We start from the raw sequence: 22,807 nt of genomic DNA, 5'->3' as shown, positions 1-22,807 counted from the left end.
TCTGGAAAATGGGGATGACAACACACTCCCACTCCTAGGATCACTGTGAACATTAAAATCAGATAATCCTGGAGGCATTAGCATGGTTACACAATAGAAATTCAGAAGATTTGATCTTTTCTTATTCACCATGATCGGCTACAAGTTAAAAAGCATCATAATAACTTCATGCCCTTCTCTCAAAGAGTCACGTACGAATCAGACGTTTGAACTATTGCCCATGATAGTTGAATTATCGCCCATCGCTAAATGAATGGAGAGGAGGTTAACGAAGTTTTACCATTTAAAAAAATGGTTTTTCTGTTTGTTTCTTTTTTTTTTTTTTTTACTTCTCTGTAGTTCTCACCAAAGAGTGTTCACTGGGCATCTGCTCTGAGGCTGGACGAGGCAGGGTCAGCAAGTCGCGTGTTGCGGGCTCGCTCTGGCTGGATGTGGTGCCCACCAGACGGGGCTCTGCTGGTTGACACCCTGGAGCCGCCTTCGTCTCCCCGCGGTAGCTGGGAGCCCTGTGAAGGCTTGCTGGCTCCTCAGGAGAGGCCCAGTGCCTTGTCGCTTTTTCTGAAACATGTTTTTGCGGGCCGTCTTGAACTGGACCGTTTGGAAGGCATTATCTGTTCTTTCCAGAGTATTTTTCTCTGTCTCACCTCCAGATATGGTCGCCGCCCTGCCTTTATCTGTGAGGGAGGCCTCCACCTCTCTGAGTCTGTAACATCTGAGAAACTCCCAGGCCCCGGGCCTTTAGGCTGTGGCTTTCAACTCCCGGCAGCGGAAAGAAAAACGCCAGAAGCTGGTTGACCCACAGCGTTTGGGGGATCTTGCTCTGTCAGTCTGATCGTTGTATTGTCTCAAAATAGATCAGAAAGCAAAGTCCACTTCAGCCCCAGCTCAGAGCACCAAGAGCTCCTGAAAAACGGGCCTGATGATACCGTGATCGTGGACGCGAACCATGTAATCTTTGAACAATCCGTCCAGCAGTTTGCTTACCAGGTTTTGTCCTCTGGAGGGTTTTAATGGCAGGCCACCATGCTTTATGCAAGAGACCAGAAAATCGGAGGCCTCGAAGGGACAGGCAGCTGAGAAAGGTTTCATCTGTGCCCCCTCCTTCCTCTTTTTGTAGTCGCCACTGTAGATCACTGAATCAGACCATCCTTCCCACGCACAGACGGGCTCTCCCCTCTGTCGACACTCTGCCTCTGTTCTTGACAGCACAGTCCACTGATTCAGTCCCCTGGTCAATTTACTAAGGGATGCTTTATATATCTATATCCACCACACACATATAATATATAATACACATATGCACATACATAATACACATTTATACATATACGTAGGTTCCGGGTGGCTCAGAGGTTAAAGCGTCTGCCTGCAATGCGGGAGACCCAGGTTCAATCCCTGGATCGGGAAGATCCCCTGGAGAAGGAAATGGCAACCCACTCCAGTATTCTTCCCTGGAGAATCCCATGGACGGAGGAGTCTGGTAGGCTACAGTCCATGGGGTCGCAAAGAGTCAGACATGACTGAGCAACTTCACTTTCACTTTCATACATATACGTAATACGCGCATATACGTATATAACAAACATATAATACACATATATGCATATATAATATATACACACACATATAATACACACATATACATATATATAAAATACACATTATATATTGAGACACACACACAATTAATGTATTATCTTTTTCTTCTCTTTAACTTAAATGTTTCTTGCAGCAATTTAGCATCATATTCTTAGCTGCAGCCCTGGCTGAGGCCTGGACAGTAAGATGACCTTGGTTTTACTAGACTTAATGTTTATGTTGTGTATTTTCAATTTCATCCCTGAGCATAAACTGGGTATAACCCTGTGAGAAGACAACTAAACACGATGCGTGGGTGCTCAGTCGTGTCTGACTCTTATGTCTGGCCCATGGACTGCAGCCCACCAGGCTCCTCTGTCCATGAGATTTCCCAGGCAAGAATACTGGAGGGAGTTGTGGTTTCCTTCTTCAGGGGATCTTCCCGATTCAGGAATAGAACTGGAGCCTTCCGGTTGGTGGGTGGATTCTTTACCACTGAGCCACCTGGGAAGCCCTGGATAACTTTAGAAAGCTTCCAGTTTTATGATTTTATAAATGCCTAAAAAAATTGCTTGAGGAGCTTTTAAAATAATAAAGGAGGCAGAATTGGTGAAGTGATGGGAGCACAAAGACAGCCCCTGACTTGGGACATTTAGGAGCCAGAAGAATGATTTTATTATTAAGTTTTGTCCACTGCACTCAGCATGTGAGGTCTTAGTTCCGTGACCGGGGATTGAACCCACACTCCCTACATTGGAAGCAGAGTCTTCATCACTGGATTGCCACAGCAGTCCCAGAAGAATGATTTTAAATCCCACTTAGTGCCTCCAACTTAAGCATTGTTGTTGGGGTTGGTCTTGTTTTTCATGTAAGTGAGAAGAATCATTTCAATCATTTGTTATCAATGAACTTTTATCGAGTATCCCAGAGCTTTCATGTAGACTAGGTGGCCTGGGGTCTGAGGGAACAGGACAAGGGGACTCGGGCGATGAGAAGGCTGGGGTGAAGGGGTGGGCGTGGACGGAGCGTAGGTTCTGGGGTGAAGAGACCACAGTGAATCTCATCTAGACCATCTGCTAGGTGTGCCTTTTGGTGGCTCATTAACCTTTAAGAGTCTGTTTCCTTATCTGAAAAACGGGGTTTAGAGAAGAAGAAAGCGCAGCGTCTGCCATGGTGCATGGTCCATAGAGGAGGTTATATTTAAGAATAAATGCTAGTTCTTGACTCCTTGCTCTCGAGTCTCTCTTGTCTTGGCCGAGAGCAGAGAATAAGGCACAGAAGCTTGAGTTTTAAAAACCATGCGCTCCATGAAAGTATGTGTGTGATGGCGGGGGGTGGGGGGCGGGGGGGAGTTGATCACAGAAAAGAGTGGTGAAAAATGCACCTACCGGTGAAAGGCTGGAGAAGATCCAAGGAATATTCTAACCTTGCTCACATTATCAGCCTCAGGAAATCAGGTTAACTGTCCTTTGTTCTGGGCACTGCATTATGTTCGGAATCTATATCAAGATGAATACTTTCTCCTTCCCACACATGCTTCCTAACAGCCCCGCACAAATACTATATTGGATTCCGGTACGTCCACCCGTTAACAGAGGAAGCAATTGAAGAGATGGAGAGGGATGGCCTGGAGAGGGCGGTTGCTTTCACGCAGTACCCCCAGTACAGCTGCTCCACCACAGGTAAGCTGCCCGCTGCCGTGGGAGGGCGGCTCCGGCCCCGGTGAGAAGAACGGGAGGCCGGAGGGCAGGAGGAGAGGATGGATCTCTTTCGATTTGAATGGCAAATCCAGCCTGTCTGTGTTAAACGCCAGAGTTCAGGTCCGTCTATTTGAAATCTCATGGTTCATCTGTCCCTTGAGTTATTAGCCAGTGGACTGAGAATTACAAATGGTGGGTGAAAGGCAGCGGCTTCCACTGTCCAGTGCTTTAATGCATGTAGAATGGATCCGTAATGCACCTTAAGCCACTTTCTGTGTTTGTGTAATAAAGCTTTATTTTTATGGCTACGCCAGTATTCTTATTAATGCAGCAAAGGTGATAGATGTTTCCATTTTGCAAGCAGAGGTGTCCGTATAACATTGGAAATATGGATATGTATTTTGGTTACGGGTTGGTTCCTGGTCAAACAAAGCCCAGTTTAGGGTTTCCTTTGCCAACTTCTCTCAGTGTTCTAGATTTGCGGAAGTATTACTAGGTGGTGTTTCCTAGATATTTAATTGGAGCTGGAGGATAATGTTTTGCCAATCTCTGTATCATTTAGCTATAGGTAAATCGTCTAATGTCACTCACAATTAACGTCTGTTTGCATTCTTTTTCAAGGCTCTGGGGTCAGCACGTTTTTACTTCTAAATTGCTTTTGGACATTAGTGCATATTATTTCTATAACAGGAAGGAGAAAACAAAAGACTACTGAAAGAAATCTCGGAAGCCTGCTGTGTGCCTTAAATATTTATTCAGAGCCCCTGTGAAAGTGCCCAAGTTCTCAGACACCCTCAAGAGTTTGAATTGTGATTTCTTTTGGATATGTGTCTTATGACCTTTCTAAGCTATACTTTTTGCCTGGCTTTAAAAAATATATCTTACCATGTAAATGTCTGCTCTCAAAATTAAGCAAGAAGATGGTTATTTATGTGACAAAGGATTGACCAGCGTTGCATCTCACAGCTGGCTCTGCCTGTGTGTTTAAAACATCAAGGTCTGTGCAGGTTTTCCCCAGGACATAAGGGAAGGTGCAGCTTCACTGCAGAGATGTGAAGCCGTGTTCATTCTTGGAGGCCACTAGAGTGCCATTTGTCTGTTGCTTTATTTAGACACATGTTGTGGCAGCGCCAGTATATTCGATGTATCAATCACTTTTTTTAATCAGGTGATTTTTTTTTTTAGTTATGCTCTCCACTTAATTACTACTTTAGGCAGTTCATTGAATGTTTCTGAGCGATCCAGAAGACCTCCTGTGGCTTCCAGAAGTCCTTTTGTATTGGCTTGACCACAAAGTTCCTTCAGGCACGGTGTTACAGAAAAATCCAAATGAACTTTCTGGCCAACCCGACCCATCGGACAATGAACGTCCCCCTGTGAAATGCGGCTCGCGATGTGCAGATGGCGGTGACTGCTTCGTGATTTCTGGAGAGACGGGTTTTGAACCTGGGATGGACTCCGTTTGGATTTATCTGACTCATTGTATTCTGCTCAGAAAAACGGAACTCGATGTATTTTTTTTTTTTTTGAAAATCGAGTCTTAGCCTGAGAGTACATGCGATGTCAGTATGGCTTTGTGCTGGCAAGCGTTTTTTATCTGGAGACTTGACTGATGAACAGTTCTAGGAGAGAAACTAGTGGTGTCAGGAAGCACGGCCGTGTTTTGGAGCATTTGCCCCACGTGAAGATTGACGAGGAGGCCCCACGTTAGGGTTGGTTTCATAGGATTAGGGGTTGCCCCAGTGCCAAATCCTCTAGGCCAGGAAAAAAATTGCCCTGGGTTGGCACCATCTGCTTTCCTTTCTTTAGTCTTTGAATTTTCATGTTAACCATCTCTTGCTTAGAAATACGAGTTTTGATAGATTACCTACAAGGATTTGGTACCCATTTAACTTATTCTAGGGAGTGAGGATAATTTAATAAAGCAGATAAAAATAGAGAATGAGCTTAGAAGCCTTAATAAGCTGTTATTCTTGTCAGTGGGCCATTAAAAAGGATGATTATAAAGCTTTTATTATAATGTGGAAAATATTCGTCTCATGATGCTAAGTAAAAATGCCCTAAGTATTCAGGATACAAAAGTGCCCATGTACTGAAATTAATTTGTGAAACATCACAGCTATAGGGAAAAATCACTGGAAAGCACCAGTTAGAATGAAACGACGATTGTGGTAGCGTGCTGGGGTCACACCTTGTTTCTTTTTCCTTTCTTTCCCACCCTGTAAATGGGGTTGATTCCCTTCATAACGGGGGAAAAAATGTAACATGCTTTCTGTTGTAAGACTTGGTCCTTGCAAATAACGACTGCTTATATTTCATAAATCCACCACCACTGTGCTTCTCTAGAGAAGTGGCCTCACTAATCTTAGAAAGGTCGTTGAAATTGATTGCTTTTTAGTGATCTGCATTTGCAGGGTAGTTAGATCTATATGCATTTTAGAGTATTGAAATGATTGTAATTAGACTGACTCAGTGCAGAAATTACCTGCTTTGAGCTTATAATTACTGCCTTTACTAGTCTGTTTTTTTACTTTCACCATAACCCACATGCACTAAGTAGCCCCTGTGTATTTCAGGCAGCAGCTTAAATGCCATTTACAGATACTACAATGAAGTGGGCAGGAAGCCCACCATGAAGTGGAGCACGATCGACAGGTGGCCCACGCACCCCCTCCTCATCCAGGTGAGTGACCACCGCCGGCTGCCGTCGCCCCGCTTCCGCCGTGGGCCAGGCTCTCATCCCTGCCTGGTCTGTGGGTGTCCTTCCAAGCCTACTGTTCTCGTCCTTAAATTGTGTTCTGAGGAATTAAAAAAAAAAGGTATTTGAGTCTTGATTTATTATGCCAGGAGAAAAGAAATGTAAAGGTTAAAGGTTTAACTCTTCCTTTTCTTCAGATTAATAGTATTAGTTACAAACTATAGCAGAATTATGTTTTGAATTTTGTATTTCACAGTGACCAAAAGAACGTTAAAGAATATGCAAGGGAAAAGAATTAAGCAGGGTGTTTATCTAATCTCCATTCATAGATTGAATAACCAACTAATAGATTCTCTATTTTCTAAATCCATTAAAATATCAAGACCTAAAGGTTTTAAAGGGACTATATCTACGTGCTCTGAGACATAGAATAAATTTAACGCTTCAGTTGAGAAAGTGTCTATATTAGAAGTTTCATATTTCTCCTACGCAGTTTATATATGTAATATTTTTAGTAACAGATGCTTGGTTTTAAGAGAATCAGTTAAAAGCACAATTGCAAAGCTCTGAAATGCTGCTGTTATACACCTTCTCACCCTTTGACTACAGGACCGCTACTGGGCACTGTCCTCCATCATACACACACTGCTTGGTTCTGCTGGTGGAAGTTTTCTACCTTTGAGTTAGTTTCGGTAGAAGAAACACTAAGTGACGGGGAGCTCGTCTAGTTTGTGTTTCACTCCTCGGACGTTCTCGGCAAAGTGCCTGCTTCAGCGCTTTTTCTGCAGCCCGGCGGCACTTACATCTGTCACCACTAGGTGGTGGTGGACCTCGCGGAACGCTGGCCGGCTCGCCCCGAGCGGTCCGCGTCTTCCTTAGGCACGTAGGTGCTGTCAAGGGTTAACGCAGAGGCCGAAATTCAGTTTTAAGCGAGAAGTGGGAAGAAGGCGCCTTTTCTCAGGGGTGGGTGTCGTTTTGGTCCAGGTGCGGTGTCCCCACCGAGTTGGCTCTTTCCAGGGAGGCGGTTCCCGTCCAGACCGCCTGCAGCCCCAGCCTGGCCTGCCTGTTCCGCTCGGAGGCCCGGGGTTGGAAACGAGGGGTGTCTCAGGTCAGCACTGCCATGTGGCAGCAGCGAAGCGGGGATCTGTGCAGCATCTGCCTGCCCTGATCGAGGCAGTAATTAGATTTGCATTAAAATTCAGTCCTTTGAAAAGGGGGGAAGCAGAAAGATGGAAAGGTCTCTTAACTGAGGAAGTCTTCCTTCATAAAATGAAAGGGAATTTTAGAGGCATTTATCCACCCTCCTTGATGGTGTGATTGAAACCTCTGAGAGCCGCCTGCCGCTTTCATTCTGCAGAGGGGCTGCGCCTGGAAAATACCGCAGATGGGTTTTAGATGATTTCAGGGCACTTCTGCTTGCCCACGGCTCCTCAGTGCTGACAACGGCTTAGAGTCTGCTATAAGCCGTAACAAATTGTGTCTCTACTTGCATGCAAGATGATAAAAAGAGAAATCCTACTAAAATCTGGAGGAAACAAAAATTTAGAGTTTATTAGTATTATGTGGATTACACAAGAAGGAGATTTGATATCTAGTGGAAATGGAAAAAAAAAAACCCAAACTAAACAACAAAAGCTGGAACTAAAAATCTTGTGGTTAATCTACATTTCTACTTATGATAAGTAGTAATTACTGAAAATAGTCCTTTTGCTTCTGTTATCTAACTGCTGGAATATTTAGAGTAAATGTATGTTGCAGGCTGTCTTTAAACTTTGCTCTGGGCCTCCTTATCTGGGCTTGTACAAATATAATCTTTTCTGAGCATCCTTAGTCTACTAACACTGAAAAGACCACCAAAAATTTTGTTTATGTTGGTGTTTAATCCTATCCCATTGACTCTGTAGGTAAATTATAAATTTTGAAAAGGGAGCGAACTCTCTAGGCACCATTTTGTGCCTTTGAGCATTAATTTATCAAAACCTGAGGGTTCTGAGAAAACTAATAATATTCCAACATTTGTTATGGAGTAATTGCTCATCCTGTCGTATTAAACACTGATGTATCAAAAATGCCAACAAGTGCAAATTTACATGGTTTTGGTAAACTGTCCTTTATAATTTTTTTTAATATTATGTTTAAAAACATTTTTATTTGGAAATAATTTCAAGCATACATAAAAGTTCCCAGAATAGTATATAAGGAACCCCCATCTCTTTATTTAGATTCCTGTGTTAAAATTTATCCCACTTTATCATTTGCATACCCTTTATGTGTGTGCATATGCGTGTCTATGTATACATAATTTTTTCCTGAACCTTTTGAGAATAAGATGTATATACATACACACACACAGACATATAAAACCACTCTTTACACCTAAACAGTGTATTCTTTTCCATTGCAATGATACAGTATTCAACTTCAGCAAACTTCATATTGACACTGAAATCTGTCCAACCTGCGTTCATACTCCAGTGTTGTCAGTTCACCCGTTCATGTCCTTTGTAGCCCTTTGCTTTATAAGTTGAATGACAGCATGATTAAAGAGAGAGATGAAAGGAAGCCTCCTCAGGTCTGGTATTTCAGCACCTACTGATGTGACTCTGGACGTGCCGGCCACGGAAGGGGCTTGGCTGGTCTGGTGGACAGAGATGTGGAGGAGCGGGAGCTGCCTTCTGGCCCAGGTTCTGCAGATGGGACCCGACGGGCCCCCCAGTCAGCCACGTCTCTCCTCTGTGAATTGAACGAGAGTGGTGCAACCGTCTCGTCTGCTGTTAGGAAGGTCGTTATGAAGACTGACTCAGGGAGGCCAAGGTCGTAAAAAAGGAACCATATTTTCTTATCCCTCGGTTACTTCTGTCTAATGTATTTTAATGTGATATGCCTGAAAGCCAAACTAAGGGAGATTCAGAAAGACCCTGTAAGCGGTTTTCCTGCTAACGGAGCAAGTGAGAGGTCTTAAAACAACTCCTCCTTCCCATCTGCGTTTCCTTTCCATCTGGAAATGTGCCCTGTGCCTCCCACGGGGAAGCAGGTCCAGAGCGTTCATTTTTAGTGAGCCATTAGCAAGCTTTAGAAGTTTCCCATCAAATTCCCCAGGCCCCTGGAACCGTTATGAGCCATTCTGATGATGAACCAAAGCTAGAGACACTGTACAGTTTGCAGGGTTTTTTTCCCTTAACAGAGACAGTTGCTGTGTTTGAGGGCTTCGCTGAGATTTGTGGTGTCACTCACACAGACTATTTTCTTCTCCTTCCATGTCTTTCTTCCCGCCCCCTCCGTATCCCCCCTTTCTTGGTGTTCCTGCAGTGCTTTGCTGACCATATTCTGAAAGAGCTGGATCACTTTCCTCCTGAGAAGAGACGCGAGGTGGTCATTCTTTTTTCTGCTCACTCACTGCCAATGTCTGTAAGTAAGAACATTTCATTGATGACCCAGTGGTAGAGGGGTCAAAAGGTTTAACGTGGGTCCAGTTTCCATTCAGCCTAAGCCCAGTGCAAGGAGGGACTCTAAAATCTCAAACTGAGCTTGGTGCTAATTTAGCTAGACTCATTTCTTGAGACCTGAAAATGAAAGTCGCTCAGTCATGTCTAACTCTTTGCAACCTCATGGGCATGTAGTCCATGGAATTCTCCAGCCCAGAAGACTGGAGTGGGTAACCTTTCCCTTCTCCAGGGGATCTTCCCAACCCAGGGGTTGAACCCAGGTCTCCCACATCACAGGTGGATTCTTTACCAGCTGAGCCACCAGGGAAGCTCTTGAAACCTAATAACAATTAATTCAGACTATGATATTGTGAGTAGATATTATGTTCCTAAGTTCCTTTAAAATGATAAGTTGAAGATCCATTCCTATGTGAGAATTTTATTAAATGGGACAATTAAAGAAGGCTGTTTTCGCCTGCCCTGTTCAAGGAACTTGGATGGTAGGGCTTCCATATTCAGACTGAGCACTCTCAACCCCATTCTTTTTGTCCTCAAGACTTGACAGAAGTTGTTTGAATTCCAGGAAGTGATTAGTTTTTCATTTGCCAAGGCTCAGGAGCACATTTTGGCCAGTGAATGTAAAGTGTATCCAGTTATGATCTGGTTGCTCCTTGGTTTCTCATATGACACCGGGTGTTTGTTAAAATAGCACCTCTGTGCCATCCTGGTGGGCTGCCATCTATGGGGTCGCACAGTGTCGGACACGACTGAAGCAACTTAGCAGCAGCAGCAGCAGCCAATGACTATCGCATTTTTGGAGACAATAATGATGGAGCTGGTATATGTATGATGTACAGAAATGCCTGGGGTGAGCAGCCCATTTCATCAGCTCGCAGCTAGCACTGTGTCCTGAAAACATCGCTCTCAAAGCTGGAGAGGCGGAGAATTACTGCTGTAAGCATCATTAAGGTTTTAGCTGCAGAGTTAATGAGTTAACCCAGGGTCCTCTCTGGGGCCCCCCTTCTGGCTGGCCTGTGGCGCCACCTGGCGGTCGCCAGGGGCGAGCCCTTCGCAGCCTATGTCTCCCTCTCGTCCGGGGGGCACGATCCGGCAGTAGGCAGCTCTAGAGAGAAGCAAGCTGCTCTTCGGGAAGCCTGCCTGCCCTCCTTTCCGGTACCGCGCGCAGCTTCTTCACACGTCCGTACTCCTGCTCGGCCCTCATCCTTTTTTTATACCCGCCTGTGTGTAATGAGGCAGCGGCTGAAGGGCCAGAGGGAAGCGGGAGAGGGGGAAACACGTGTTCATGTGTGAACAGTTCCAGGTGCTGTTTTCTCTCTGCTTTTCTCTCCCCTCACTTCCCTTTCTCCCCCTCAGGGACTGAACACGCGGCTTCCAGGTTTTTGTTTTGTTTTGTTTTGTTTTTCTGCCCAGGGTCTTGGGTAGAACTGAGGCACACCATGAAGTCAGGAGGGTCAGGATGGGGTCGGGAAGGCAGAGGGATTGTGGAGCTCAAGCTCTGCTGTTCGCCTGCATTTGCTCCTAATGACTTCTCCCCCTTACGTGCTAAGCGCTTCGGGTGTGTTCAACCCTGCGACCCCACGGACTGTAGCCCACCAGGCTCCTCCGTCCATGGGGTTCTCCAGGTAAGAGCACTGGAGTGGATTGCAATTTCCTTCTCCAGGGGATCTTCCCAACCCAGGGATCGAACCCCTGTCTCTTATGTCTCCTGCACTGACAGGTGGGTTCTTTACCACTGGCACCACCTGGGAAGCCCCTTTCCCCCTTAATAACGTGTATATATATATATATATATATATAAAATGTATGTTGAAGTCATTTTGGACTTACAGAAAAGTTACAGAATAGTACAGAGTTCCCTTAGCGTCTCCTAACGTTGACATCTCACATAACCGGAAGTCTAGCAATGGAAACTGAGAACTGAGTGGAGGTGCAGAGCTGTTACCTGAGGACTTCACTCACTTTTCACCAGCTCCTCCTCAGGGGTTGCTTTCCTCTCCCAGGATCTCCCAGGGCAGTTACTTGTCCCAGCTCCTTAGGCTCCTCCAATCTGGGACAGTTCCTCCTCCTGTCATTTGTCTTTCCTGAACTTGATATTTTTGAAGCATGATTTTGTAGCAACGCTGGTAGCCCAGATGGTGAAGCATCTGCCTGCAATGTAGGAGACCCGGGTTTGATCCCTGAGTTGGGAAGACCCCCTGGAGAAGGACATGGCAACCCACTCCGGTATTCTTGCCTGGAGAATCCCATGGGCAGAGGAGCCTGGCGGGCTACAGTCCATGGGGTCGAAAAGAGTTGGACATGAGTGAGCAACTAGTGCACACACAAACACACACAGTTATTCCGCAGCATGCTCCTCCATTTGGATGTGTTGGGTGTTTTCTCATGCGTAGACTGAGGTTGTTTATTATCAGGAAGAATAACCCCTCCTCCCCCCGCCAGTGGCCTGTGCTTCTGAGTGCATCATGCTGGGAGTACATGCTGCCAGTTAATCTCACTACTCCTGAAGTGATCCGTGGTCATCAGCCTAAGGTGGTGTCTTCTGGATTTGCCCATTATAAAGTCATTATGTCTCTTTGTGATTAAAAATATCTTAAGTGAGCTACTTGGAGATTGTCAAAGAATAGCTCATCATTTCATCTCAACGGTGTTTATTGAACACCTACGCTATTCCAGGCACTGTTCTATCCCCTACCACAAAACAGGGGAATGAACAAAACAGAACAAAAAAATCTTCGCATTCAGGGAATGAGGGGGAGGAGACAGATAATAAGCATAACAGATAAGAAAGTAGTATGAAACAATAGAAGGTAATAAGTGTTGTGGGAAGAAATAAAGCAGGATGGGGGGTTAGAAAGTTGGTACACAACTAAATGGGCTTCCCAGGTAGCTGAATAGTAAAGAATCTACCTGCTAATGCAGGAGATGCGGGTTCGATCCCTGGGTCTGGAAGATTCCCCTGGAGGAGGAAATGGCAATCCACTCAAGTATTCTTGCCTGGAGAATCCCATGGACAGGGGAGCCTGGTGGGCTATGTTCCATGGAGTCTCAAAAGAACTGGACACGACTTAGCAACTAAAGAGAAACGATACAGCTAAATATTAAAGCAGTAAAAAGAAAATGTCTGTTGCACACTTTCAAAGGTGAGGAGCGCTTGCAGACACTGCGCTCAAAGCATGGCCGTGGTCCACTGCTGTGGGAGGAGTGGGGAGAAGGAACTGGAAGGAGCTCGAAGGCACAGACCGTGTTCTCAAGGAGCCTGGAATCCGAACCACGTGCTGCTTCTTTCTCTTACTCCTCTAGTGTTCACCCCTTTTGTTCACCTGGTCCCCGTGAACTCAGTAGTTCTATACACTGTCCGTACAGTACTCTTTCAGTTCCATTTCTAAAATCAGGGAGTTCCGTGGGCAGTCCAGTGGTTAAGATCCTGGGTTTTCACTGCCATGGCCCAGGTTCAGTCCCTGTTCGGGGAACTGAGACCCTGCAAGCTGCAGAGCACAGTCAAAAATTAAAATAAAATCAGCCCTTCAGGTAAGTACCAAAAGTGAAGGCCCATCCCGTGCCAGCGTCTCTGTGTCGTCCCTGTTCCAGCCGGGGGGCTGGAGAAACCCATCCTCCTGTGGTGTGTGTTGTCAGTCTCCTCTGGGTGGCGTGGATGTAGAATCTGATGCATTCCTAGGAACCCGAGAGCTGATCTGGTACCCTGTGTGCCTTTGGCCGATGAAATCCATCCAAGTAAGTTGGGCCCTGAGCTCAGCTGGCGTGGGCATTAGTGCGGAGGACGAGGGGCAGCCTCCAGCCCAGGGCTCAGGCCGCCTCCCCGCCCAGCCCCAGGCTCTCAGAACCCTGCACGGTGTTGGCAACTGAACTCTTGTGTCTCTGCTGCAGGTGGTCAACAGAGGGGACCCCTATCCTCAAGAGGTAGGCGCCACTGTCCAGAGAGTCATGGACAAGCTGGGTTACTCCAACCCCTACCGACTGGTTTGGCAGTCCAAGGTAGGTGGCTTCCTCACGTTTGCAGGTGGTCCCAAGGTAGGTGACTTCCTCACGCTTGCAGGGGGCCAGCTCTTTGGAGGATGTCTATTTTAGGACTTGGTTATAAAACGATCAGATTTGGCCTTTTCACGCAGACAGAATGTTCTGCAATAACCTGACTGCTCATATGAGCAGGAGGAATTCTGCAAGCAAATATGATGGAGAGGAAAACAAGTGATGAGCAGAATTCCATTGATTCCATTCAAACAAGAGATTATTTTCAGTTGAAATCACAGAAATTCTTCTTTATATTTTGCCAGCTTCTAGACTTAGCAGTAGCAGACGGATTCAAGCCTAATAAAGAAATACCAAAACCCATTAGCGAGGTGTAAAGCGTGGCCCTCACTCTTACAGGGAGGCTGTGTGTGTGCGTGTGTGCATGTGTGTGCATGTGAGTGTGTCCAGGGCAGTGGGCTGTGGTGAGACACGGTCCCTGTGTGCACTCCTCCTGCTTTCTTATAGGTTGGCCCGATGCCCTGGCTGGGTCCTCAGACAGACGAGGCCATCAAAGGGCTTTGTAAGAGGGGAAGGAAGAACATCCTTTTAGTGCCAATAGCGTTTACCAGCGATCACATCGAAACGCTCTATGAGCTGGACATCGAGTACTCTCAAGTTCTAGCCAGTGAGGTAAGTGTGGTTATTTATCCCATTTTGATTTGATTTTTTTGAAATGTGATTTGTTTTAAAAGGTAACTCTCTCTGCAGTGATCTAATTGTATCATTCAGAAATATCGCTTGGTATGTGTTCGCATGTACTGTGGCCTCATCGTTCCGGATAATACTTCATCCGAGTTCTGATCTGAGCAAATCGACTTCATCTCCACGTTTGCAGGGGGAAAGCACTTCCGTGCCTTTGCAAAACGGGTGACCGGGCATCACTGCAGGCAACATCATTGTGTTTAGTTTGAGTTACTGTACCCATTGAAAGTAGTGAAAACCACATTTCCTTGAGAAAAAAAATAAGTGTGCTTCTCACCAGTTTGGAAGAAAAGAATCTTATTGTTGTCTGTATAATTCCTTTCTTCACCTAACACCGCCCTTTGCTCAGGCTGTGATGCTGCTTCTGCTGGGTTTCGAGGCCCTAGAATCCTCCTCATTTAAGAAAGACCATGGGATGAACTCTGGAGCAGTTATGTGTTGTAATTTCCCTGACCTCTTTTATGCACTCACTTAATTAGCTGTTTGCTACTATGCTGTGATCAATCTGATTATTGAAATAACAAATACCAGCCATCCTGAGTGTCTTGTAATGGAAGATGGATGTGATTGTCATCCACGTGGAGGAAAACCACTGTTGACCCATCTCAGGGCTTCTGAGGGCCGGCCTGAACCTGCGCCCCCTTTCCTAGTGTTGTTTCTGTGGGAACCGTGGAACCCTGGGGACCCAAAGAGATGTCCCCGCTCATCCTGCATCCCAGCTCCCGGCGCTGGTCATCCCACATGTGCTGGGTGGTCTCCCTCTCTGGGACCAGGTGGCAAGTTCCGGGCAGGGTGGAGAGTGGGTTGGGGGGAGCTTCAGCAGCAACCCCCGCCGCCCCCGCCCCGTTTTTTGTGTGTGCCTGCTGGTCCTAAAGGTAGAGGGCGCCTAAGGCGCTTGTCAGCAGTTTTGATAAGAAATTTATGTGCAAGTTGTAATTGGCTAAAATGAGATTGTAGGGTTGTCTATGGACTTCATTGAGTGATGCTTTCTAGGGACTTCCCTTGTGGTCCAGTGATTAAAATTGCACGCTTCCACTGCATGGGGTGAGGGTTGCATCCCTGGTCAGGGAATTAAGAACCTGCTTGCTGTGTGGTGTGGCCAAAACAAAAACAGTGTTTGAGAACAGTGACCAACAGCAGGATAACCAGCTTACCTCTATATGAAGTTTTAGAATATGTTCCCTCTGTTGAGAACTGTGTGTTTGCTGAATCTCACCATTTTCCTGTTTCCAGTCTTCTAACTTAAAAGATACAGCAACCAAAAAGCCATCAGCATTTCAGAAAGGGAAAGAGAAGATCCTAGCTACCTGAGTAAATAATAGTTAGATATTTCTCAATTATTTGCAGAATAATTAGCTGGAATTAACAGGATATTTTTGAGTAAGGATGGTTGTGAAATATAATCCTTAGTTTTTTAACTTAGATTTTTCTAGGTAAGAATATATTTAAAATCCCAACTCTGTATATTAGATCCAATCTAGTTTCAATACACATTAAATTAATTTACCTCTTTTGGCACTTGGAATCAAAGCATGCATAAAAATTTAAGTCTCTAAAGCAACATTCTGCTTAGGTAGAGTCTATAAGTAGGCATTAGAAAGGTGGACTAAAAACGAATGGTAAGCAGATTTAAATTATTTGAGTATTCTATCCTATAGAACCTCAAAAATGGTTTGGAAACAAAGCACCCATTGGAAGGTCATGGGCTGGGGGATGGAAATAGAAATTGATGAGCAATTTGATAATAGGTAAAAATCAATGTCTGTGCCTGGTATCAGGACTGTTTTTCATTTCTGGGTGGTCTGTGAATACTTGGGTACCAAGACTTTGAGTTGTGTGTGTATCTGTATATGTATTTATTTTTTTGTAGCGGTTTCTTTAAAAAAAAAAAAAGGGAAAATAAAATGTGTATGTGTTTTCCTCCCTTTTCTCATTTGATTCAGTGTGGACTTGAAAACATCAGAAGAGCGGAGTCTCTTAATGGAAACCCACTGTTCTCGAAGGTATCTCTAATGTTACAACCATTTTAGTAGAGCATGTCGGAGAGCGGTCCTCTGAGAAACTCTTACAGAATATTGGTTTTCTCACATATTAGAACATTTTGAGTTCCAATTAATTAGAAAAATAAAATCGAATCCCTTACACTCCGGCTCTCTCCTCCTTCAGACAGTCCCTGTTTTCTTATTTCTACCCACCCATCACGACGTCTAATTTAAAATCTGCCTTCCAGAGACAAGGTTCGGCAGGTGGGGTGTGGGGATTTCGTTTTCTAAAACCTGAATTTTCGCCTTTTCTCTAAGCTGAGAATTCTTAGGAAAGGAAGACGTTATAGAATTGGGTTCAAAGGGTGCAAATAAATAATTCAGGTGAAGAGAAGCCCCACGCCCTAGTGCTCCCCTGGGCAGATGGGGGCGCGGAGGCGGCGTGGGGAGCAGCGGTGTCTGCGCTTCTGACCGTCTGTCCTTCCCGTCTGTCCTGCAGGCCCTGGCCGACCTGGTGCACTCACACCTCCAGTCCAAGGAGCGCTGCTCCACACAGCTGACTCTGAGCTGTCCGCTGTGCGTGAACCCCACCTGCAGGGAGACCAAATCCTTCTTCACCAGCCAGCAGCTGTGACCCCGGCGGCACGCCGCTGGGAGGTGCGCGTGCCCGCCTCCCGACACCTCCGAGGAGGAGGAGGGCGCATCCGGCCGTTAGGGAGGAGGTTACATCCGTGCCGGCGTAGCCTCTGGCCACAAACTGTGTGCTTTCTCCAGGAAGGGGCTCTGAAGTCCTTCTTGAGGGCTTTCTATTTTTATAGACCAACACAGTAAGCATTTATGGTCCCTCCTCCCTGGGTTACTAGTTTGGAATGTCCACTAGACCATTTTTAAAAATGAGTTTTAAAAATGTATCTTCTGAAATGCATACACATTCTCAGTACCGATTTTGGTTTTCTAGCAACACCCCCACCCCCCAAAAAAACAACCGTGCAAGGGTGTGAAGAGTTTGTTTTGTGGGCTGTCAGTGTGCATGGTGGGGGTGGGGGTTTAGTCGCTCAGTCTGTCCGACTCTTTGCGACCCACGGACTGTAGCCCCCAGGCTCCTCCATCCATGGGATTCTCCAGGCAGAGATGCTGGAGTGGGCTGCCACTTCCTTCTCCAGGTGGTGTGCGTGAGGTCTGTTTAAAGTCCCGCACTTGTTTTTTGAAGTGAACATAGTTGAGTAAAGGAGATATAATTTTAGAAAAGAAAGGCGCCTGCTCTTTCCCTCAGCCCGTGGGTTACGGAATGCCGGTCTGATGGTGTGGTTCCCACAGTGACTGCTCCTGGGAGGTCACTGTTGATCGGTCCTTTCGGTCTTCGTGTGTGATCCTCACGTTCCTCACCATCAGACCTAATCAAGCCTAGGTTCCAAAAGTGCCTTGAGGTTCCCAGGCACGCAGGGCTCGTAAGCCTGTAGCAGTTGCGCATTTGTCCTCCCCACCTTGGTGGGGATCCTGGTGGCGCAGGAGAGGGGGCTCCTGATTGCTGTCTCCAGGGGCAGTGCAGCTGGAAATGAAGGGCTGCCTGCCCACAGCTCCTCCCCGACCTCTCCACCCAGCATCTTCTTCATCGTGGTTGAATGTCCCCTTTCCTGCCTTATTTGTTTGAAGATTTTTGAAAAGCCGACTATGTTTTGTAACTTCAAATTCTTTCTTAATTTACAATTTTTATTATAAAAATTATGTAACCATGCTATAGGAAATTTGGAGAAAAGGAAAAGAACCACTCTAATGTGACAATTATAATATATAATTATATTTCATGTTAAGTCATTTTTAGTGGATATTTAAGATGCCATTGTACAACTTTGTTCTTCAAAAAAGCATTTATTTGATTTTTTTTTAAGCCAGTGAAAGTTTTCATGGAGCCATAGATCTTCTATATTCAGGGTTTACTATATTAATAAATACGATATTATTAAGACTTTAACCAGTATGACTCATTGTCTCTGTTAAATCAAAAGTAATTCAGGGACTTTTGGGAGTCCAGTGACTAAGACTCTGTGCTCCCAATGCAGGGGGTCGGGGTTTGATCCCCGATCAGGAACCAGACCCCACGTGCCACAACTAAAAATCCCACGTGTCACACTAAGACCCCAGCACACCAAATAAAAATATATTGTTTTAAAAGCAATCCAAATTTGTTACTAATAAAAATTATTAGGAGGAATTTAATTTGTAATGCAAGAAACATGCCATTCACTTTCATTAATAATTTTCCCCCACTGATAACAGCTCTGAAATTTGAGTAGCGTCTACATTTTTTTTTCCCCAAATTGGCTTTCCTATTAGTAGATTTGTTTCCAGAAGAGGGTACATGGCATAGACAGTTGTTTAGAGCTGTCCCCTTCTGTTTCTGCCCACTTTGGGGGAACTGGGTTCAAGGTGGACTTTGAAGGACTGTCCCTCAGTGAAATGAGCTCTGTGGGTTGGCGCTGGAAGGCTGGTCCTGCCTGCAACCCTTCTGCCTCCTCCAGGAAATTCGCCGAGGGCCTGCTCACCTGCACTGCTCGCTGAATGTATGTTATTTTAGAGATGCTGCGGGGAAAGTCCAACCAACAGCTCTGGCTACGGTGTCTGAAGACCCTTATTGCTAAGGAAACTTTAAATCAACAGTGCCTCGGCTGTCAGGAAAAGCATCCTTGACTCTAAGTTGCGCCAGACTGGCCTTTGTAGTGAGAGGCAAAGTGAAAGTGTTAGTGGCTCAGTTGTGTCTGACTCTGCCACACCAAGGGCTGTATTATATTATATAGCCCGCCAGGCTCCTCTGCCCATGGAATTCTCCAGGAAAGGATCCTAGAGTGGGTTGCCACTCCCTTCTCTGGGGGATCTTCCTGACCCAGGGATTGAACCTGGGTCTCCTGCATTGCAGGCAGAGTCTTTACCATCTGGGCCACCAGGGAAGCCCAGTGAGAGGCACAGGGGGATTTAATTATGAGGATCACTGCCTAGGCATTTGTTGATCTAAGAAGTGTTGCCTTCAACTGTTACTAACTAAAGATGGGTAGGGGCCCATGCCTGAAGGTGGAGCATTTGGTGGGATGGAATCAACAGTCGCTCTTTTTAGAACTAATGGTCTGTGGGAATTATTATCCTGTCTGTCAACTTTGAAATACAAATGTTTGCCTGGTAATTAGCAGTGTACAGCTGGCACTTTCTTTAAGCTGCACTTGTGCCCAGACCTGGCTTTAAGTGATGAATCACCTTATACAGCAAACTTGCAGAAGCTGTGATGATGAGGCAGTTTAGCTTGCCAGGGTTATTATAAGGCTCAGAACCCTGTCTATTTAGCACAAGAGGAAGGAACTCTTCTATAGAATATGCATTCTGGAACAACTGACCTTTTTAAGGTTAAAGGAAATTGTTGCACCCAAAGAAAATTTGTTTTGTATCAGGAGAAATGGAACTCATTATTAAAAGCCCTTTAAATGTACATCCATGGCTAGTCGATGCTGACTGGTAAAAACCCATGACTTTCCCTGGTAGTACCTCAGAGTACACATCCCTGCTCAAGTAATCCCCTAAGCAGAATGTGACATTTCTCCAGGGTTCTGTCACATTTTTCTTTATGGCTGAAATTATTTAGACAATGATGATTATGTAGCTATATGAAGAGTCAGTGGATTTTCTGTTCCAAATTGTCCAGACTGGCCTGTCCGAAGGTACATTATATTAACAATACTAAATTTACTTTAGGACATTTACATAATAATAGATATTTCATTTTCTTCTTCATTTCTTTTGGGGGAAGATACACTGAGTTGATGGGATGAGTCTCCTAGTAAAGTCACTGCATTTTTTTTTCCCTTGGCTAATCTGTTCTCATAAATTGGGTATTTAATTCAAGGAACCTTAAGGTATGCAAGAAGAGAGGTCATTTGCTCAATCTCACGCCACTGTGTTTATCCAGAATACAGCTTGCACCATGAGGGTGGGTCCCCGCCACTGTGCGGGCACAGCAGTGGGACATGCCCCCGCCCCAGAATGTACCTCGTGGGGCTGTGATCCTAGGACTCTGCTGTGTTCTTCCCTCCGCTCCGGGGCTGGGGCCTGTGGGAGGGGCGGGAGGAGGCGGGATGGGCAAGGAGCCCACTTCTCTGTTAGCCAGAGGGCAGAGCTTAAAGCTGGCGGCTGTAAGCAGGAACTCACACCTGTGTGCCTGTAGGCGAGTGCCGGTGTGTAAGCCTAGAGCCCTCGCCTGCATCCTCGGTATTGCATCTCTAAGGTCTTAAATCGGCCCGCGAAAGCCCTGCTGTCAGGATCCTGAAGATGGCCCATGAACATGCTTCCCCACATCGGGTGGAAATGGGAAATTCACTAAGATGTTACGAGCTGGAAAAAGAAAATTCTGAGTTGACCCTAAAACTAAAGCATCCTAAGTTAGGATCCTGCAGTTTCTGACTTAATATGGGAATCCTCAGAGGAAGACAAAAGCTAACCATTTCTTTCATTATTTCTAAAAACTATACAATTAAAATCCTTTCATCCAGGTTGTGCCTGGACTTTGTAAATATCATTCTTGGGAATTCTGTTCTAATCGCCTAACAATTGAGATTCCATTGTAAGAAGCCCCATGAGTAACTTCTCCCAGTTCAGGCGGCTTTCTGTGACACTCAAATCTCTTTTTTTATTAGTAAAAGTTGGTATCATAAGGTTTCAGGATACATACATCAAATGAATTAAATCTGAACATGGAATGGCTCAAGAAACCTGAATTCTGCTTCAATCATTGCCAGCTGAAATATTTAATTGTGTCACAATGGACATGAGTTTGAGCAAACTGAGAGACAGGGACGGACAGGGAAGCCTGGCGTGCTGCAGCCCATGGGGTCTCCGCGGCGGACACCACTTAATGACTGAGCAACAATGATACTGAAGTGTGTGCGCACTTTCTCACACTCCTGGTTCATTCAAACAGTGGCGCCTGAAAACTTGGTTTTGTTTTTTTTGCTAGATTTGTCCTGGTTGGACAGTTGAGTGTTATGACCAATATCAGATCTTTGCCTTGAAAGCATGCTTCTTTTTACAATGTCTTCAGGAAAGTGTAAAGTGTGGCAAGCTGCAAGGCACTGAGCTGAGTGGTGGGCACTGGCGGGCACTCCAAGAGGAGGAAGCTGATGCTGTCAATGTTCGCTGAAAGGCAATCATGGCAAGCAACAGCAGTGGGCACTCTTCAGCGGAACTGCGGCTCCCAGCGTGAGACGAGCCTCAGGAGGGCTCTGGGGAGTCGCTGCCTCCAGAGACCACATTCACAGTCTAGGCCCTCAGGAGGGGAGGAAGCGGGTTTGCATTTGCTGTGGAAATCTTATTAAGCCTTTCTACAGGAAAGTGGAAAACAAAGGCACCCGTGATAATGTTCCTTGCAATATACTCTGTTGGTACCGCCTTAGTTACTTTTTGCTGAAATCATTAGCTTCCATTTTTAGCATAACTCCTGGCTAAATTAGTCTACAGTAAGCCATTAGGAGGGATGTTGGAATTAAAAACATTTTTGGAAAAAAGCCTGGCTTGAACCTTGGTGATAAGCTCTCTGGCAGGAGTGGCCAGCTCCCATTTCGGGTGGTTTGACAGCTGTCGTTCTGATGTTCCGGGCACCCCCTCAGTAGCCTGTTCTCGAAAGGAAAGTATCTAGGCTGGAGTTGCTCCTTCCACTCTCCCCAATGGGCTGAAGCTTTATCTTCCTGGTATTTTAAGAAATAATCATTTTACCCTGAGAATACAGGCGGTATTCTATATTTTTACCTTTTTCCTTGTTAAAAAAATTATATATATATAGACTTTCCAGGGGGCGCTAATGGTAAAGAACCTGCCTGCCAATGCAGGAGAGGAGATGTGGGTTCACGCCCTGGGTTGGGAAGATGCCCTGGAGAAGGCACGCTGCTGCTGCTGCTAGGTCGCTTCAGTCATGTCCGACTCTGTGTGACCCCATAGACGGCAGCCCACCAGGCTCTCCCGCCCCTGGGATTCTCCAGGCAAGAACACTGGAGTGGGTTGCCATTTCCTTCTCCAATGCATGAAAGTGAAAAATGAAAGGGAAGTCGCTCAGTCATGTCCTACTCTTAGCGACCTCATGGACTGCAGCCTATCAGGTTCCTCCGTCCATGGGCTTTTCCAGGCAGGAGTACTGGAGTGGGGTGCCGTTGCCTTCTCTGGGAGAAGGCATGGCAACCCATCTGGTATCCTTGCCTGGAGAATCCCATGGACAGAGGAGCCTGGCAGGCTACAGTCCCTGGGGTCACAAAAGAGTCAGACACGACTGATTTAGCACCGCACAGCACGTGTATATATATATAACTCACGGGATGGGATTGACTGCACAGGGATACACGCAGGGGTTTGTCAGCCAGTTGGTTAAAATTTCAGGTTGTTACAGAGCAGTCATTAAAAATGTTATATCTTGGGCTTCCCTGGTGGCTCAATGGTGAAGAATCCGGCTGCCAATGCAAGAGAGACAGATTGGATCCCTGACCCGGGAAGATCCCATGGGCTGAGGAGCAACTAAGCCCATGCAGCACAAGTACTGAGCCTCTGCCCTGGAGCCCAGAACCCCAACTCCTGAGCCCTCGCCTAGCGCCTGTCCTCCCCAGCAAGAGAAGCCTCCGGAAGGAGAAGCCTGCTCACCACAACTCG

General features: G+C 45.8%; 1 protein-coding gene across 1 annotated transcript in view; it reads left to right on the top strand.

The window, feature by feature from the left end:
• Window positions 1-18,107, top strand: part of FECH (ferrochelatase) — a 35,794-nt gene extending 17,687 nt beyond the window's left edge. Inside the window, exons 5-11 of the mRNA XM_019986786.2 lie at window positions 3,126-3,260; window positions 5,855-5,961; window positions 9,286-9,384; window positions 13,308-13,415; window positions 13,917-14,081; window positions 16,097-16,156; window positions 16,635-18,107. Coding sequence (XP_019842345.2) covers window positions 3,126-3,260; window positions 5,855-5,961; window positions 9,286-9,384; window positions 13,308-13,415; window positions 13,917-14,081; window positions 16,097-16,156; window positions 16,635-16,769 — 809 coding nt within the window. The 3' untranslated portion in view covers window positions 16,770-18,107. The remainder of the gene's footprint in view (window positions 1-3,125; window positions 3,261-5,854; window positions 5,962-9,285; window positions 9,385-13,307; window positions 13,416-13,916; window positions 14,082-16,096; window positions 16,157-16,634) is intronic.
• Window positions 18,108-22,807: the final 4,700 nt, after the last annotated feature.

Source organism: Bos indicus, chromosome 24 (genome assembly GCF_029378745.1).
Source record: "Bos indicus isolate NIAB-ARS_2022 breed Sahiwal x Tharparkar chromosome 24, NIAB-ARS_B.indTharparkar_mat_pri_1.0, whole genome shotgun sequence".
Taxonomy (NCBI): domain Eukaryota; kingdom Metazoa; phylum Chordata; class Mammalia; order Artiodactyla; family Bovidae; genus Bos; species Bos indicus.
The sequence above is the reverse complement of the archived record's forward strand: the minus strand, read 5'-3'. Positions and strand labels throughout refer to the sequence as shown.